Source organism: Muscardinus avellanarius (assembly GCF_963383645.1).
Source record: "Muscardinus avellanarius genome assembly, chromosome: 1".
NCBI classification, from domain to species: domain Eukaryota; kingdom Metazoa; phylum Chordata; class Mammalia; order Rodentia; family Gliridae; genus Muscardinus; species Muscardinus avellanarius.
The window spans coordinates 110,585,850-110,605,496 of record NC_137786.1 but is presented as its reverse complement, the minus strand read 5'-3'; the positions used below and the strand labels follow the sequence as shown (position 1 = coordinate 110,605,496).

At 53.8% G+C, this 19,647-nt stretch overlaps 1 protein-coding gene across 3 annotated transcripts; it reads right to left on the bottom strand.

Annotated features, from left to right (window-relative positions):
- Window positions 1–833: 833 nt before the first annotated feature.
- GRK6 (G protein-coupled receptor kinase 6) lies at window positions 834–19,076 on the bottom strand (the record flags this gene model as incomplete). Of its 3 annotated transcripts, none has more annotated exons than XM_080692262.1 (16): window positions 834–887; window positions 1,505–1,639; window positions 1,722–1,859; window positions 9,381–9,518; window positions 9,620–9,828; window positions 11,163–11,252; window positions 11,338–11,375; window positions 12,545–12,735; window positions 12,967–13,107; window positions 13,211–13,274; window positions 13,375–13,467; window positions 13,739–13,839; window positions 14,172–14,249; window positions 14,376–14,488; window positions 15,407–15,502; window positions 19,025–19,076. In XM_080692262.1, 16 exons carry the CDS (start codon window positions 19,074–19,076, stop codon window positions 834–836), a joined length of 1,731 nt encoding a protein of 576 aa, XP_080548388.1. The 3 variants fall into 3 exon arrangements, with proteins under 3 accessions (XP_080548388.1, XP_080548389.1, XP_080548387.1); XM_080692263.1 differs by having other exon boundaries at window positions 12,545–12,633; XM_080692261.1 differs by having other exon boundaries at window positions 12,545–12,756; window positions 12,970–13,107.
- Between the last annotated feature and the right edge of the window lie 571 nt (window positions 19,077–19,647).

Below are 19,647 nucleotides of genomic sequence, written 5' to 3'. Positions count from 1 at the left end.
CTCACACTCCCCACAGGCACGCACAGGGAGGGTGAATTATTGCTGGGCATGTGTGTCTATTGTTATGGGGGTTCCGGAATGTTGGTGGATTGGCCAGGGACACCCCTGCCCCTCCTATGGCCCGGGCTGGACCATTTCTGAAGGAGGTCTTCAGGACAGGGAGGCTAATAGAGAAGGCGCTCTGGGAGCTGGAAGGCAGAGGAAGACCCATCTGGGACAGCTCAGGCAGTGGACTGATGGGTTCCATGGTCAGCCCAATCTCTGGTCACACTTTGGCACAGGCCTAGGGGACACAGATGCCCCCGATTCAGCTCTGACAAGTGCTGAGAAGAGACAGTGTTGGGCCTAGGACGGCAGGGGCAGGCACAAACGTCCTCTGGAGGGCCAGCACAATGCCGGGGGCTCGAGGGCCTAGCCCGGCCCAGCCTCGGCCTGTCTGAGCTGGGCCTGAGAAGCCTCAGGTTTGGCAGTGGCTCCTCTGCTGGCTCCCTGCTCTCCTGGCCAGGGCTGGCTGCACGGGGAGGTGAGGTTGGGCGCCAAGTCGAGGTTGGGAATTAAGAATGTTCTGGTCGCTATATACATTCGTACAAATACATAAATACAGAAGCCCCGAGCTCCACACAGAAGAGCTGAAGGGACGCACCTTTGTCCCAGGGACGGCCCAGGCCTCGCCAAACTCAGCCAGGCCAGGGGCTGAGGAACTGGGGACAGCTCCGGCTGTGTTCCCCAGGCCACGAAGTGAGTGGACAACGGGGAAGACCACTGTGCAAACTGTAAACAGCGTTCAGAGCAGCTGCTACCGCCAGCCGCCCATGGGGGCCTCAGGCTGGGGGCTAGAGGCGGGTGGGGAGCTCGTCCTCACTGTCGCTGCAGTTCCCACAGCAATCCTGGAAGGACAGGGAAGACATGGAGGGAGAGAGGCAGAGTGGGCGCCATTAGCCACGAGTGATCTCGCATGGGGTCAGCCCTGCCCAGGCAGGCTGGGCACTGCCCAGAGCTACACTCTGGAGCGGGGACCCCCCATGACAGATCAGGTCACACATGGGTGGACATGGGGGGCTAGGGAGATGCCAGGGTCTGCCAGGGCATGGCCTCTGGACAGAGGCAGGGCATGGGAAACAGGCAGCTAAGCAAGGCTAGCAGCTTGAAAGGGCCAGGGTGCAGGGAACTGCAGCAGCAGGGAAGGAGATGGGGGGGTGGGCACCAGACTTCTTTCTCCCACATCTCTCCTCTGCCATGGAAGGGCTGCCTGGGGCTCCCCGAGGCTGGGCAGCAAGGCCGACCCATGGGGAGCCCACACTGCTCACCTCTGGAAAGAGAAAACAGGCCGTGAGCCCAGCCAGGGGCGGGGGACAGGGAGAATGAGGCCAGAGACCCTGGGCACCGCGAGCAGGGCTGGAGGATACCCATGTCCAATGCAAGCGGGCACCGGCCGGCTCTGCCTCCTACCCACTGTCCCCTGGGACCAGGCTGGGGGCCCAAGTAGGACACTGCTGGGGCTTACCTGGCGGCTGAAGAGTCTCTGCAGCAATCCCTTCTTGGGGGGTGCAGGTGGCTGTCCCTTCCAGTCCAGGTCTGGGGGAATGGAGCCGTCTAGCCCAAAAACATTCAATTCCTGGAAGCACTCTGTCTCCACCATCTACCAAGGAACAGGCAGCTGTGAGAGCTGTCCCCAGAGCGGCCCCCTGGGAGTCCACCCCAGCAGCAGGGCAGGACCCCACCTCGTTTTGCCAAGGAATAGACACGCTGCCCGTGGCAAACTTCTGGTAGAAGTCCTGGTCGGTGGGCTCCAACTCCACGCCCTTAACTGTCGAAAACTGTTCAATGTCCAGAACATCCTTGCAATAAATAGCCTGGGGCTGGAGGAACAGGAGCAGCAGTCAGATGGGAGACGTGTGGAAACACACACACACACACACACACACACACACACACACACACACACACACACGAAGGCAACTCAGCCTTAAGTCTCTCTCTTGCCCTTGGCCTGGTTCTGCCCTGACACCCACAGAATCTGGGGTCAGCAACTAGGTACCCCATGCCCTTCCCAAGTGCAGCAGTCCCGGCTCTCTGAAGTCCTTCCCTCCTCTATAAACTGGCATCCTTACCCCCTCACTGCTCACTGGCTGAATGAGACTGTGCAAGGCCTGATCCTGGGCCACCCCTTCTAACTGCATAGGAATGCCTGGGTGAGGTGGCCCCACCCAAGCAGGGCCCGTGGTAGAGGGTCCTCACACTAGAATGACTAGTGGCTCCCTCCCATCTCAGTCAATCAGAGGACTGGAATGGTCCTCACTGACCTCCCGGTGGGACCTCCTGGTGGGGTCCACCTCAGAAGGGAGGCTGAAACAGGAGGATCGCAGGTTCGCGAACAGCCTCAGCTACTTAGTGAGGCCCTTTGCAACTCAGTGAGACCCTGTTTCAAAATAATAAGCCGGGTGTGGTGGCGCACGCTTGCAATCTCCACGCTTGGGAGGCAGAGACAGGAGGATCGCGCAGGTTCGAAGCCAGCCGCGCTGGCTTAAGAGACCCTGTTTCCAAATAAAAAATATAAAATAGATCTGGGAGTGTAGCCTGGAGGTAGAAGGGCTTCCAGGAACCCCAGTATCACCAAAAAAAAAAAAAAAAAAAAAAAAAAAAAGGATTAGGGGTGTAGCTCAGAGGTAGAATGCCCCTGGGTTCCATTCCCAGTACCAAAAGAAAAACAAAAACAAAAACAAGGAAAAATAGGGCTGGGGTGTAACTTGGAGGCAGAATGCCCAGGTCGATCTCCAGTACCTCCCCACACATAGCGCTTCATGGTGGGCGGGGACGCAGCTCAGTGGAGGAGCATGTCCTCCTATGGATGAGGCTCGGGCTCGATCCTCACTGCGCATATACACGTGCACACACACTACACATACATCACTATGTAAAACAGTACATCTGTTTTGGAAAACAGGCTGGTGGTTCTCTGAAAGGTTAGCACATGACCTAATAATTCTACAGCGAGGTATATACCAAGAGAAATGGCAATTATCCACACAATAACTGTACAAAAATGTGCATAGCAGCCAGGCATGGTGGTGAGCACTGGTAGTCCTAGCTACTCAAAAGGCTGAGAGAATTACTTGAGTCCACATATTCAAGACCATCCTGGGCAACACAGTAAGACCCACATCTGAGAGAAAAAAATACAATGCTCAAAGTCATAGCAGCGTTCATAAGGGCAAAAAATGTAAAAATAATCCCAATGTCTATCAACTGATAAATAAATAAAATGTGGTATTAGCCAAATAATGAAATATTATTCAGCCTTAGAAAGGAACAGAGTGCTAGGTATGGTAGTGCACGCCTGCAATCCCAGTACTTGGGAGGCTGACACAAGTCACAGATTCAGGACCAGCTTCAATCTAGTGAGACTGTTCAAACAAACAAACAAACAAACAAACAAACAAACAAACAAACAAAGCACTGTGGGTATAGCTTGTAGGTAGAATGCTCCTGGTTCAATCCTCAGTATCAAAAAAAGAAAGGCCAGGCATGGTGGTACACACTTATAATCCCAATACTTGGGAGGCTGAGACAGGAGGATTGCAGGTTTGAGGACAGCCTCAGCAAGTAGTGAGACTCATCAATCTAATGAGACTTTGTTTCCAAATAAGAAATAAAATCAGGGTGTGTGTGTGTGTGTGTAATACTAAAAGAAAAAAAAAGAAAAGAGAAGGAACAGAGTACTTTTTTTTTGCAGTACTAGGAATTGAACCTAGGGACATTCTACCTCTAATTATATCCCCAGCCCTATTTTATTCTTTATTTTCAAACAGGGTCTCACTAAGTTGCAGAAGGCCTTACAAGTTGCTGAGGCAGGCTGAGATCCTGCTATCCTTCTGTCTCAGCCTCCCAAGTACTAGGATTACAAGCGTGTACCACTATGCTCAGCTATGGGTGAACCTTAAAAACATGCTAATTAAAAGAAGCCAGCCGTGCCCTCCTGGTGGAACACGCTTGTAATCCCAGCATTTGGGAGGCTGAGACAGGAGGATCCAGGTTCGCAGACACCCTCAGCTACTTAGGGAGGTCCTCTGCAACTTAGTGAGACCCTGTTTCCAAATAAAGAATAAAAAATAGGGCTGGGAGTGTAGCTTGGAGGTAGAATGCCCCTGGGTTCCATCCCCAGTACTATAAAAAAAAAAAAAAAAAAAAAAAAAAAAGCAGTCACAAGGCCAGGCGTGGTGGCACAGGCTTGTAATCCCAGCATTCGGGAGGCAGAGACCAGAGGATCACGGTTTGCAGACAGCCTCAGCTACTTAGTGAGGCCCTTTGCAACTCAGGAAGACCCTGTTTCAAAATAAAAAATAATTTAAAAAAATATGGCTGGGGGTGTAGCTTGGAGGTAGAATGCCCCTGGGTTCCATCCCCAGTACCACACACACACAAAAAAAGCCAGTTACAAAGGACCATACATCCATATATACAAAATATTCAGCTGGGAGTGGTGGCGCACGCTTGTAATCCCCGCGCTTGGGAGGCTGAAACAGGAGGATCGCACGGGTTCAAAGCCAGCCTCAGCTACTTAGTAAGGCTTTCAGCAACTTAGAGAGACCCTGTTTCCAAATAAAATATAAAAAAGGTCTGGGAGTATAGCCCGGAGGTAGAAAGCCTCTGGGTTCCACCCCCAGTACCACCAAAAAAAAAAAAAAAAAATCATACAAAATATCCAGAATAAGCAAATTATATAGAGATAGAGAGTAGATTAGTGATTTTCAGGGGCAGGGAGAGGAAAGAATGGGGGATGACTGCTATTAGGTACAAGGCTTTTTATTTGGGGAGTGATGAGATTATACTAAAATTTATTGGGGTGATGGATACACAGCTCTGAGTATTCTAAAAGCCACTTTAATTACATGCTCTGTATGGGTGAATTATGTGGTATGTAAATCTCAATAAAGCTATTAAAATATATCATCTTCAAGCTTGCTTTTCAACTATTGCTTCTAAAAAGTTAAAACTCCACAACACCGATTTTCTCTCAACTTTGAACTAAAGATCTAGAGGCAGCCAGGCGTGGTGGCGCACACTTGTAATCGCATGCAGCATTCGGGAGGCTGAAACCGGAGGATCACGGTTCGCAGACAGCCTCAGCTACTTAATGAGGCCCTCGGCAACTTAGTGAGACCCTGTTTCAAAATAAAAAATAAAAATTGGGCAGGGGATGTGGCTCGGAGGTCAAATGCCCCTAGGTTCTATCCCCAGACCTGCCTCCCCCCAAAAAATCTAGAGGCAATCTGGCACATAGATGCATGCCTGTAATCCCAGTACTTAGAGGCTGAGACTGGAAGATGCCACACTCCAGGCCAGCCTCAGCAACTTGGTGGGATCCTATTTCAAAATAAAAAAGGCTACTTAGTGAGGTTGTCTGTAACTTAGTGAGACCCTATTTCAAAAATAAAGAATAAGCGGGGCATGATGGTGCACGCTTGTAATCACAGCATTTGGGAGACTGAGACAGGAAGATGGCAGTTTGTGTAAAGCCTCAGCTACTTAGTGAAGCCCTTTGCAACTCAGTGAAACCCTGTTTCAAAATAAAGAATAAAAAAATAAAGCCGGGCGTGGTGGCGCACGCTTGTAATCCCCGCGCTTGGGAGGCAGAGACAGGAGGATCGCGCAGGTTCGAAGCCAGCCACGCGCGCTGGCTTAGGAGACCCTGTTTCCAAATAAAAATGTAAAAATAGGTCTGGGAGTGTAGCCCGGAGGTAGAAGGGCTTCCAGGAACCCCAGTACCACCAAAAAAAAAAAAAAAAAAAAAAAAAATAGGGCTGGGGATATAGCTCAGAGGTAGAATGCCCTGGGTTCCATCCCCAGCACCACACACACACAAACAAAAGGGCTGAGGGTGTAGTTTGGAGGTAGAATGACTCTGAGTTCAATCCCTAGTACCACAAAATGAATGAATGAATGAATACGTGCGCATACACGCATACACACCTAGGCAGCCCCCCCTTTTTTGCAGTATTGGGGATTGAACCCAGGAGCGCACTACCTCCAGCTACACTCCAGCCCTATTTTTCATTATTTTGAAACAGGGTCTCAAGTTGCAGAGGGTCTCACTAAGTAATTGAAGCTGGCCAGGAACCTATGAGCATCCTGTCTCAGCCTCCCAAGTACTGGGATTACAAGCATGTACTACCACGCCCAGTGAGACTTTCCTTCCTTCCGTGATGGGAACTGAACCCAGAGGTATTTTACCTCTGAGCTATAGCCCTAGTCTTTTTTAAATTTTGAATTTTGAAACAAGGGCTAAGTTGTTGAGAGCCTCACTAAGTTGCTGAGACTGGCCTTGAACCTGCAATCCTCAGGGGTGTACCACCACACCCAGCTCAGTGTGATTATTTCAAAGTAAATGAGATGATGTGGCCAGGCGTGGTGGTAAACTGCTGTAATCCCAGTACTTGGGAGTCTGAGAAAAGAGGATTACTAGTTCAAGGACAGCCTCAGCAAGACTCTGTTTCAAAACAAAAACATAAAGCCAGGCATGGTAGTGCACACTTGTCATCCCAACATTTGGGAGGCTGAGACAGGAGGATTGAGGTTCATGGCCAGCCTCAGCTACTTAGTGAGAGCCTTTGCAACTCTGTGAGACCCTGTTTCAAAATAAAGAATAGGCCGGGCGTGGTGGCGCAATCCCCGTGCTTGGGAGGCGGAGACAGGAGGATCCCACAGGGCTTAAGAGATCCTGTTTCCAAAAATAAAAAATAGGTCTGGGAGTGTAGCCCGGAGGTAGAAGGGCTTCCAGGAACCCCAGTACCACCAAAAAAATAAAAAATAAAAATAGGGCTGGGGGTGTAGCTCAGAGGTAGAATGCCCCTGGGTTCCATCCCCGGACACGCCAAAAATAAATAAATAATTAATAATAAGTAAAAATAAAAATGCCTGGTGATGTAGCTCAAAAGGAGACTGTCCCTGGGTTTAATCACAGAATCACAGAGAGAGAGAGAGAGAGAGAGAGAGAGAGAGAGAGAGAGAGAGAGAGAGAGAGAGAGAGAAAGGAGAGAGAGAGATAGGTTAAAAAAAGAGACGACAAGCATAGGAAGCAGGAGTAAACTTGAGCAGCAGTAACAGCCTCAGAGACAGGCTGACGGAAGTCAGGCTCACTTTATTCAAGTACAAGCCCATGTCCCCATGTTAATGCCCACCTTTGGGGTTCCACTTAAGGTTCTACTCTGTGAGACAGCCATTCGGAGGCAAAAAAAGCTGGCTTCCCCACTTATATCAACACCCTCCGTGGTCCATTCCCCATACCTCACATTCCTGCTCAAAACCTCAAAGCTTCCTGTCATTTGGGGACCACACTCCTGCCCTGCATATACCTGCGCCAAGCATCCTGGCCTCCTCATGGCTATTTTTCTCACCAGGCTGGGCTCTCCACAGGACCTCAATTTCTGGCTATTTTGTTCGCCTGGAATACTCATCCTCACAACTCTCGGCATGACTCTCACATACTTTCAGTTTCTGCTTAACCATCAGCTCCTCAAAGACCACCCTGTTTAAAACTACTATGCCTCTAATCATGCCACCTTCTAAGCCTCTTTCATTTGTCACAGCATTACCCGAAATTCCTTCTCACTCACTGATCTGGTGTCTCCCCGCTAGGAGAGACACCAAGTACTCCCAAGTACTGAGATGAGTACCCCACGAGCACAGGCCCGGACCCCGTGGGCATTATTATCTCCAAGGTCCTGGCACATATGGGTACTTGTATATTTGTCGAATGAACAAACACGTGTGGTTGACAGCCATCAACCTGGCCTGCCCAATACCTTCCTGCCTCCCCGGAGCTCCTGGTGAACTGTCCACTGCAGGACCCATAGCCATAGCAAGGAAGCAAGCACGTGACCTAATCCTGGCCAATCAGAACTTCCCGGTGATATTACATAAAGAAAAGCCTGAATTTAGGGGGAAGGATCAGTCAACAGGCTAAAGCACAGCCCAGAGATGAAGAGTCCTGGCAGCAACAAAGCCTGAAACCTTGATGTCCACCTGACTCTGCGACTTTCTGTCCAAACCAGTGAACTCCATGTTAGGCTTATGTAAGTTTGAGTCCACTTAAAATCTGATAATGACTAGAAGACATTTTTGCCTATGGGGAGCCTATCCAAGATAGTCAGTAAATGGGTGAGATTTTATATAGGGGGGTATCCCCTATAAAGAGGAACATGCCCCATCTTGGTTTTCCTGTGGGGTAATAGATGTTTCCCATTGGCCATGGTTCAGCTGGGCAAGTGACCAGGATGTCCAGAGAGGCTTCTGAGTGATCAGAGACAATAAGCATCGGCCTTAGAACTTATCTACCCCTTTAGTATTTCTTTTGAAATTTCTGGGCAAGCCAGGCACACACAGTGGTACCCGCTTATCATCCCAGTACTTGGGAAGACGAGACAGGATCACAGGTTCAAGGGCAACTTTGGCAACTCAGCAAGACTCTCAGTAACCAGCAAGACCCTGTTTTAAAATAAAAAATAAAGCCAGGTGTGGTGGCGCACACTTGTAATCCCCGCGCTTGGGAGGCTGAGACGGGAGGATCGCGCAGGTTCGAAGCCAGCCTCAGCTGGCTTGAGACCCTGTTTCCAAATAAAATATAAAATAGGTCTGGGAGTGTAGCCCGGAGGTACAAGGCCCCTGGATTCCATACCCGGTACCACTAAAAATAATAATAATAATAATAATAAATTAAATAAAATAAAAAATAAAGCTGGGTGTGGTGGCGCACGCTTGTAATCCCTGCCCTTGGGAGGCTGAGACAGGAGGATCGCACAGGTTCGAAGCCAGCCTCAGCTACTTAGTGAGGCTCTCAGCAACTGAGTGAGACCCTGTTTCCAAATAAAAAGATATAAAATAAAATAGGTCTAGGAGGATAGCCTGGAGGTAGAAAGCCCCTGGATTTCACCCCCAGTTCCACCAAAATAAAAATAAAAAGGGCTGAATACAAATAAAAAGGAGCTCGAGGATAGGATACCCCTGGATTCAATCCCCAGGACCAAAAATAAATAAATAAATATTAACAAACAGGGTTGGGATTGTGTGCAGTGGTAGAGTGCACTTGGGTTCAATCCCCAGTACCACTGGAAAAAAAAAAACAAACAGAAAAGCAATTCATTGCAACGGAGAGAGAGATGAAGCGAATTTCTTCAACTATTCCACTGTTAGAGCTGTCCTACCATCACCTCTCCCCATCCAGGAATGTCAAGATCCAGAACTATCCTGGGGTTTTTCAATTCTGTGAGCCCACTGAATTGTGTGTGCTGTGTCTGGCTGAAGGTGTTTTGCCTACTGCTCCAAGGGCCCTGAGGCCCAGCCCGGGCTTGGGCCGGGTCTTGGCAGGAGTGGGAGACACTCACGTCAGGCTTAAAGGGTGGCTCCAGCATGCCGGCTCCCAGCCGCTTGAAGTTCAGTTTCTTGAAAAGGGGGTGTTCCTTCACCTCTCGAGCGCCACCACCACGACACCCCAGGCGCTCCGCAGGGTCCTTGCAGAGGAGCTGTGGCGGGGCAGGGGTGGTCAGGTGTCCGCGGGCGGGCAGGTGGGTAAGGTACTCCCACCTCTAGCCTCAGCCAGTCAACCTTCCCCTTGTCGCGGTACCTGGGAGCAGAGCGAGCGGGCCTGCGGGGAGAAGCGCTCAGAGTACTCCTCGGGCACCTCCTTCACCAGTCGCTCCACCTCCTCCCGCTTGATCTTCTTCTTCCTCTGCTGGAAGGGCGACTGGCCTGCGATCATCTCGTACAGAAGGCAGCCTAACGCCCACCAGTCAGGGCTGAACGTATACCGCTCGTTCTTCACCACCTCTGGAGCTAGGCAGGGGCACAGGAGCCGGGGCTGGGTAGATGGCAAGGAACGGAGCCTTCGGGCCCCAGGAATGCCCAGCACATGTGAAATTAGGGGATCAACTCAAACACCCACTGGCCAGGCACACACAGTTATCAGCCTGGTGGGCATCTTAACAAGCCTGGGAAGTACACATCCCAGCAAACGGGTTGCTGTGGTCCTCCAGGGGGCCACACCCAGGGTACTAGGGTCTTCTGATTTTCTTTCTTGCTTTGTTTCTGTGCTGGGGATCAAACCCAAGGCCTTGCTCATGCTAGGTGTTGTGGTTTGGGTCTAGAATGTCCTCTCAAAGCTCATGTGTTGAAAGCAGGTCCCCAGAGCAGCCAGGTTCAGGGGTGGGGCAGGGCGGGAGGTGTCTCCCTGGAGTGTGGCCGTGGGGACTGTGTCTGCCCCGTCCACTTCCTCTCTTTTTCTCTGCTTTTGGTCACCATGACTGAGAACAGCTTTTTTTGCTGCTGTGGTTTCTGCCTTGGAACTGGCCAACAATGGACCTCTAAAACAGTCTGCCAAAAGAAACCTTTCCTCCAGGTATTTTTGGTCAGAGACAGAAAAGCAGATTTAAACACTAGGCGAGCATTTTACCACTGGCTACAACCCCAGCCCAGGAATCCTCATTGTTTAAATGAAGTTGTTAGCAACCAATTCAAATTGTTCTAAAAATGATTTTAACACAAATACGGGCCAAACTGGGGCCATGTAGCTACTGGTTAGTGACTTTTTTATTTCATAAGGGAGAAGAGAGAGAGCAGAAACCCGTACCTGCTGATACCTCCACCTGCCAGGGCAAGGCACTAGGGAGTTTCCCCGCCACTATCTGTTTTCATCTCAAAGCAACCCCAGGAGGCACCTCTGCTGTTCCTTTTGCAGTAAAGACAGGCTGGGAGAAGTGGAGTGTCTAGCCCAAGGGCAGGTAACAGGCAAGAGGTGAGGCCTGCAAAGCCAGGACTCTGTCTACCGTGTCATGTGGCCCCCAAAGGAAACGTGAGGCCACACTCTGGTCCCTCCACTGTGTTGCACCACAGCTGGGCAACCCACTCCAAGCATGGGCAGTTTAGGGGACAGCAGGGCCAGAGGCATGGAAATGGCCCTGATTCCTCTCTCCTCCCTTCCCTGGTGTCCACCTGCAGGCCCAGTCAACAGTAGGTATTCACCAAGTATTTGGTGAATGAATGATGTAGATTCACAACTATGAGACCTTTGCTGGGTCTTGGTCTCCAAATATATACAGAAGTGGGTGGGCCAGGCCTAAGACAGCCAGAGATCCCAGGAGGCTGGTGGGCTGGGGCAGAGGGAGACTCACCCATGTAGCCCACAGTGCCCACACGGCCTTTGATGGTCTGGCTCTCGGGCACGTGCACAGCCAGGCCCAGGTCAGAGATACGGATGTGACCTGAATGAGATTGGAAAAGCAGGTGGACCTGTTGATAGTCTTTTCCACCCCACCCCACCCCACCGACCCCGTGCCTCCCACGCACCATGGTCATCCAGCAGGATGTTCTCTGGCTTCAGGTCCCTGTGGGGAGAGAAGGGCAGGGTCAGATGCTACTCAGTCTGCCAGAAAGCCTGGGAGGACCACTCCTCCTCACCTACTTGCCTCCTGGAATCAGATGTGGAGCAATATTCAGGACCCATTTGCGTCAGGGTGACAGAGTCCTGTTTCCAACCCCCCAGCCCTGACTCAGGGGAACAGATGAAGGATCTACAGAAGTAGGACTCCCAGGAACTCTTTATATGTGTATGTGTGGTACTGGGATTGAACCCAGAGGCGTTCTAACTCTGAGCTACACCCTCCGTTCTATCTGATTTTTTATTTTGAAACTAGGTGTCACTAAGTTAGCACTGAATCTGTGGATTCTTCTGTCTCAGCCTTCCATGTACTGGGATTACAGACAAGCCCGTTAGAGCTCCAGAAACTTTCTAGGCAACGGAAAGGCATCTCCTACCCAGGGAGGATGTTCCCAGATGCCACCAGCAGCCTTGTTCATTCCTGGTGTCAAGGAGCCCTACCCATTCAGTGCTGGTCCTACCTTTTCTTTCAAAGGGGGACTCCTCCATCCCCCAGTGGGGCTGTAAGGAGGCTCAAATCATGACCAACAACCATCACCAGGGCTCTGTTCTATTGGGCCAGCCAGCAAGGTAAAAATGATAGTTTCTGCTTCCCAGAAACATGTTGGGAGCAGACAGCTGACTGACCGAAGGTCACACAGTGAAGAATTACAAAACTGGACTCACAGCCGGGTGTGGTGGCGCATGCTTGTAATCCCCGCGCTTGGGAGGCTGAGACAGGAGGATCGCACGGGTTCAAAGCCAGCCTCAGCTACTTAGTGAGGCTTTCAGCAACTTAGTGAGACCCTGTTTCCAAATAAAATATAAAAAAAGTCTGGGAGTATAGCCTGGAGGTAGAAAGCCTCTGGGTTCCACCCCTAGTACCACCAAAAAAAAAAAAAAAAAAAAAAAACTGGACTCACATGTGGGTCAGTCAGACCCTAAAGCCTAAGTCTGAGCCACTCAAGTTCACCCAGTATGAGAAGCATTGAGCCTGGGGCCAGTGCTGGTTGCAACCAGTTGCAGCCTCAGCATACCAGTATCCTTCTGCTGTCTGGTCTAACTCACAGCCTCTGGCTGAGAAGGACCACGACCTGGGAGGGCTGCCCGAGGTTCTTGCCCACCGTTCCTGCCCACCTGTACACGATCCGCTCCCGGTGCAGGTCCTCTAGGCCACAGCATATCTCAGCAGCATAGAAGACAGCACGCGCTTCAGGGAAGCCGGCCTGGCCCATGTGGTAGATGTGGAACTTGAGGTCCCCGCCGTTCATCAGCGTCAGCACCAGGCACAGTGCGTCCTTGGTCTCATAGGCATAGGCTAAGCTCACCTGTGGCCAGGGAACCCAGCCCTCAGGCAGGAGCCGTGGGGAGGCCTGCGGGCGGCTGACACCCACAGGAAATGTACTTCTGGGTGCTGGCTGCCAGGCCTGGCATCAGTCTTCCCAGCCCTCCCTTTCCTGGCACTGGGGTAGGTGGAGGGTCCCTTTGCTGGGAGGATCTTAGCCTGAGGGGGAACTGTGGGCCAGGATGGCTGAGGGAAGGAGGTCTCCTGTACTTACTACAAACCTACTGTTCACTTTCTCCAGGATCTGCTTCTCATTCAGAGCCATGGCCTCCCCTTTCCGCTTCTTGATCCGCTTCTTCTCCAGCTTCTTGCAGGCATACATCTTGCCTGTCGCCCGCACCTGGCAGGCGCAAACCTGTGGTGGGGAGATGGGGCGAGTGGGGGCCGGCATGCCCTGGTCCAGGCCCATACGTCCTGGTCCTGTGCACTTTGCCAGTGACACCAGCCTGGCCACTCACCTCCCCAAAGCCACCTTTGCCCAGGACTCGGTACTGCCTGAACGTGTTTTTGGTCACTGGCTGCCTGTGGGCACAGGAGAAGGGAGGAGATGTTGGCTGAGCAGGGCTTTGGTGACCACGAAGCCCCCGCAGCCCAGCCCCAGCCCACCCCGGGAGGAGCTCACCTTTCTAGCCACTTCCACTGCAGGAAACGGTTGAAGTAGATGCTGTCGAGGTAGTCGGCAAAAGGGGCCATGCTCAGGTACTCATGGGTCAGTCTGTTGGAAGGACCATGCAAAGGTCAGCCCAACACCCCAGATTCTCAGCTTACTGGCCCAGGCCTCCCATGGTGTGCACGCTCAGTCCACAAAGCCTCATTTGGCTAACCAATGAGACACCGTCCCCTGAAGAAGCTGAGGACGCTAGAGACGGAAGGCCAACTGTCGAGGACAGACAGTGGGTCAAGGACTAGGCAGGGAGCTGAGCCCTCTGGTCCACAGAAGCCCCCTCCGCTGGACGTGTTCCAAGGTTGCAGGCGAGGAGGCTTACCGAGTCAGCTCCTGGAAGAGGTCTTTGCAGGGCCCCTGCTCCAGCCGCTGGGCGCAGTTAGTCACCAGCTGCCGGGGGACCTCAGGGATGAGGTCAGGACCCTGGAGACAGGTCAAGGTCAGTGCAGGGGGCTCCCTTGGACAGCTGCCCACTCCCGAGGTAGAGCTGCCAGCTGTCTCTGCCAGTGCCAAGGTTGGCCGCAAGCGGGTGGTGCGCTAGTTGCCCAGTTGTGGGACTCCCTTCCGGCCACTCCCCCGCTGTAGGCAGGGTGAGGCTTGCCACTGGCAGGCCGCCGGGCCCACCCCCGGGCTCCATGCCCGTGCTGCTGTCTGGAGCGGCCCCAAGCACTTTCTGCTCGGGCTGTGGCCACTCTCCTCCCTGTCGTCACCAAGCCCCGCCAACTGCCATCACCTCTCCATTACTGTTTGCTCACCGTGTGGCTCAGAAAATTCTGCATCAGCCGCCGCCCACACGCCTTCCGCTTCTCATCAGGGGTCACTTCATACTCAGCCTGCAGGGTAGGAAGCAGAGAACCTTGGGGTCTGCGTGGAGCAACAGGTGTGGGGAAACGAGGCGCAGTGGCTGGGCCTGCCACCTGTCCTCAGGGCTGGGCTGGGCCAGGGCAGGCTGTACTCACCACCCCATCCAGGAAGGCGATGCAGCGTGTCAGCTCGGGCCTCGTGGCACAGAACTCTCGAAACAGCAGGCGTCCAATGGGCTGCTTCTCACACAGGCTGTGGTAGTCACGCTCTGAAGGCAGAGATGGGAGATGCTGGGGTCACAGACCCGGAGCCCACTGCAGAACGCTCCTGCCCACACCGCTAGGTCCTGAGCCCAACAACAGCTCCCTGCCCTGCAGCCATTACCTCCTTTCAAACCCTCCCACTACTGCCCTGAGGTGGGTATCATTCCTAACCTAACTTGGGACTATGAAGCCCAGAGAGGTTCATGAATTAGCTCAGTGTCACACAGCTAGGAGTCTGAGGTCCAGAGCCCAGGCCTCCCTTCTCCTTGTAGTCTCCTGGTTCACGTGACTTGCATATGTCACAGTGCTGGGCCTGGGTGCGGTCTGTGAAGTTCCGGCCCTGAGACCGGGCTGGGCCCACACCTGTTGCCTGCCTGGTGAAAGTGCGAGAGGAAGCTGTGGCTTCCGGTATGCTCTCAGCTGGGCCTCTGGCCCAGGTGATGGGAGCAGCCATAGACTACTCTTTGGGGGCCTGGGCAACTAGGGTGCTGCTCCGACCTGGGGCCTCCAGCAAGATAAACAGGAACTGGAGTCTTGGCCCCTTCTGTCCCCTCCCAGAAGAACCCTTGTCACATCTGGCTTTGCTGGGCACCTCCTGGGGTAGGCCAAGCAGGGCTCCTAACAGTCAACCTGGTGACTGCTCCTTCTGGCCTGTGGGCCCTGCTCCCCTGGGTTGACTCTTCCTGTCCCCAATCTGCTCCTGCCCTCCTCCCCACACCCACTTCAACTGGCCGTAGTCAGTCCCTGTTCACGCTCTGCCCTCCCCCATCTCATGCCCAGGAACTGAAACTGGGCTGGGTGATACAGCCTCCACCTTCCTGGTCATAAGCCCCCCAAACCCAACCCCTCTGCCCCAGGACAAGGTCTTGGGGGTGGGGCACCACGGGTCCCCTCCGCTCCAGCAGCCTCTGTGTAGGCCTTACCAAGGCTGAGCCGCAGCTCTTCACACTGGCTGATATGGGGGAACTGAAGCATCTGCCGCCATTTCTTGCTCTTGCCTTTGCGATTGCCACCACCACCTGCAAAAGCAATCAGGGGCACAGCCTGCTGGAGACCTGCTGTCTCTCCTCTACCTGCAAGGTGGCTGGGAGGCCTTCAGAGCCCTGTGGAGACCCAGGCTGCCCTGGGAGGCATCTTGGGCCTTCCGCCACATGCTCTGGTAAGTCCTTGCTGGCTTCCAAGACACATGGTCCTCGTGAACCCTCCTGCTAGGGCCTGGAGAGCCGAGGGGCAGTGAGAACACATGAGCAAGAGGTCTGGACTCATCTGTTTCCCCCAGGGAGGAGTCCCCCAAGGGAAGAAAGTAAAGGATAGCACAGTGGTGGGAACAGGAGAGGGATTCCTGATCATGTGGGGCAGGCCTGAGAAATGCCAGGGACAGAGGGCAGCCTGGGCCCCCCAAGAGGCTGCTAGGCCTCTCTCACCAGGTTCTGCATCAGCTATCTCAAGCAAGGTCGGGGCAGAAAGGCTGGCACTCAGGATTCTCCCTCCCCTGTGCACAAGGGCTTCCCTGGCCCTGATACTGCCTGTTTTACCTGGCTGACCCCTCGTGTGCAGCTGCTGACACCTCAGTAGCAGCTGGAACACCTACAGAGCCAAACAGGTAGGATAAATGTGGACCAGACAACAAGGAGTCATGGGGAGTGAGGGGAATGTCCCCTCCGACGGGGCAGCTGCACCACAACCCTAGCCGATTTGCCGGCTGTTGCTAGGAGGAATGCTGGCTCAGTGACCAGCCCTTCTGAGTTTTCAAAAGTAGCTGGAAATCCAGACTGCAACATGAGACACTGGTTCCTATTTGATTGAAAAATTAAATAAATAAATAAAAACGTATTGCAACCACATAAATAAAACATGTCAGAGAGCTGGCCAGATGTGGCCTGTGGGCCACCAGGTTGAGAATGATGGAAGGAGTCTGACTCTTAGAGCCCCACAGATCTGGGTTTAAATCTCCACATTTTAGGCCTATTACTGTCCTCTGTGACCCTCAATTTCCCCCTGCATCCTTTAAGTCCAAAGCTACCTCCAGAGGAATTATGAGGACATATAGGAAGGTCTTCACCTAGCATCCAGTAGGACTATAGCAAGAGGTGGGTCCAACTCCAACAACTCAATGGCAACCCTAGGCAACCACTTTCCTTTCCTAGCCTCAACTTCCCTGAGGCTCTCCCAGTCTTGTCTCCATCTGGCTTGGTGAAGGTAGATGGGGTGGAGGGAGGAGCTTCCTTCTAGAGAGGGGGTAGTCCCTCAATGAGCTCTCTGACCTTGACCTAAGCTGCCTAGAAGAGGAAGTATTGCAGGGGCCCCTTGAGAAACCTGCTGGCAGCCCTCCTGCAGCCTGCATGCATACCCCAGTCATTGCTTCACTGTGAGTAAGCAGTAGACCTCCACCCCTAACCCAGAGCATGGCCTCCCCAGAAGGGGAACTCCTCCCCAACCCCAGCAGGTTCCTCACCCAGCCCTCCACCGGCCTGTCTCCCCAACCAGTTACTTCCTCCTCCCCCTCCTCCCAGCCACATCAAGGCAGCAGCAAATAGTCACATGCAAATACTCTGTCCTGGAACTGGCAGCTGAGTCTGTGGGGCTCCTCTCCACCCTACCCTCTACCCCCTCCCCAGGCCCTGGGTACCTGGGAAAGGAAGGAGATCCAAGCTGAGCACTCATACCCCAGTGCTGCCCACTTCACTCCAATTCGACCAGATGGGCCAATTTCAAGAGAAAACTGAGGTTGAGTGAGAAATCAGTTTGCCCAAGATCACAGAGCCAGGAGGTGACAGTGGCAGGATTTGAACCTAGCTCCCACAACCCAAGTTCCTTTCCTACCTCAAACATGTCCAGCATTTATTATACATAAATGTATACATATACCAAGAGCTCTTAAAAATCACTTAGGGCCTCAGATCATGAACTGGATCTGGGTTCAGATCAGCCATTCCAGGGATCTGATTTCAAGACTCAGTGACAGTCAGGACTTCCCTTAGTCTTTAATGCCCCATCCCAGACCATTCCACAAAAAGGGATACTGAAGATGAGGGGGTGAGACTTACCTAAAGCCCTGCAGATGGAAGGGGCAGAGCCAGTTACAAAAGGGTTCTCTAGTGGGGGCACCAGATCTTAGTCTGGCCATACAAGCCTGTACCTCGACCAGGGCCCAAAAAGCTTGTCAGAAGATGCCCACGCTGTCTGGCCAACCAAGGCAGTGCCCTCAGCAGGCCTGAAGCTTGAACTGGTTAGCCCTAGGAAGGGAGGCCTGGCCAGGCTCTCCCCACCCCTCCTCCCTGGCTGGCTGGATGACGAGGCAGAACAGAATCCGAAGATGCCCCCAGAGGCTGAGAGGAAGGCCCGGGGCCGATAAGGGACAGGAGATAAGACAGCCTCCCTGGGCATCCAGCCTACCATGCTCATTTCCAGGCAGCACCTCCCCGGGGTGACAAACACTGGGTAGGCAGAGGACTTCAGGTGCTACACTCAGCTGGAGGCTCCTCTGAGCTTCCTACAAAGTGTTCAAGACATCCAGGTCCTAGGCCTTGGTCAGTTACAATCCTGCTGTGTGACCTAGGGCTAGTCTCTGGTCTGAACCTATTTCCCACCTGTAAATGGGCACAAAGGTGAAGCAGATGACCCAGCCCGAAAGCCCAGCAAAAAGTGGAAAAACTGTCATGATCTCTAGAGCCTAGAATTCCAAAAAGATAGGTCTTGTTCACTGTTGGTTCCCCAGCACCCTGGACAGGGTGGGGCACAGTGTAGGCATGTAACAATTGTTATTGAAATGGGCAATGACAGGCAAGGGGCGGAGTGACCACAGAACAGGAGGACCTAGTTCTGTGTCCCCCAGGACCCTGGCATAGCAAGTACCTGATAGCATCTGCAGTGTGAGCCAAGAGACACACACTGGGTCTACCACCGGGCTCCTCCCGAGCCAGGCCTTCGCCTTTGCAGTCCTAACAGCCCAGCATGTTCAGCTCACACTTATTTCTGTGTGTTTGTCTCGGTAGATCATGGCCTTTCTCAGAGCAAAAATCGTGACCCACTCAGTGTCCCGAGGCTCCTAGCAAGTGGCAGTCCAGTTGGTAGATTATAAGACCAGCAGTTTCCCCAAGTCGGGTGGGTTGTGCTATGTAAAGGTTCTGTTCATTCATTCTGCAACATTTCCCAAACACCAACTCTGTGTTGTCCAGAGGGCTGGGGCCAGGGCACGTGGGACATCTCGCCTCTCACCTGGAAGAGGCCTGAGAGAGACTGTCCTGGGGCTCAAGTCCCACCCTTCTCTCTTCCTTCCTTTCTCCAGCCCTCACCCCTCCACACCCCTTCCCTCCTCCACACCCGCCACAAGGGCGGCGGCCTGACCCCCGCCCCTTCCAGGGCCCCAGCTCCCCCGGGCAGGTGCGGAGGAGGACGGAAGAACCCGCAGGGCTCGCGTCGGCGTGGGGCTGGGGGCTCGGCGCCCGAGGAGAGCCGGCGGCTGGGGCGCCCCGCCGAGGTCAGAGGCCGGGCGCCGGCGATCTCCGCACCCCGGCCCGGCCGCCCGCCCGCTGCCTCACCTTCCCGGGCCTTGAGTAGCACGGTGTTCGCCACGATGTTCTCGAGCTCCATGGGCTGCAGCGCCGCCGGGCCCGCCGGGCCGCGCCGCCGGCCGGGATCGCGCGCGACAGCCGGGGCCGATGGCGATCGGCGCGGCTCCGCTCGGCTCGCAGTGACCGCGCCGCGGCCTCCCGGGCCTCCCGGGCCGCCGCCGCCGCCGCCCGCCGCGCACTCTCCGCCCCCTCCCGGGGGCCACCCCGGCGCCGGCACGCCCCGCCCTCTGTTTACCTTACTTGACCAATAGCCGAGGCGACGCTCCCCGCGCCGTCTTCCCATTCGTCTGCCTCTTCATCTTCCCCCGCCCCGGAGCCCGGGATTCACTCGTAGGGGCAGGGGGACAGGACTAATCACGTCACCTCTTCCCGGTTGGCCTGAGGGCGGGGTTCGGCTCCGAGGTTCGAATTTCTAGGCTTTCGTAGGACATCGCGCTGCCAATCAGGGCCCAGCCCTCCGCCGGGGAGTCGGAGGAGGGTCCTCTGGCTCACGCCCAGGAGACCGGATGTGTGATTGAATGAAGGAAACGTCGTTCCTTCCCAGAAGTGCATTCTGATTGGGCCATCAGATGGGGGTGTGGCTCGGGTGC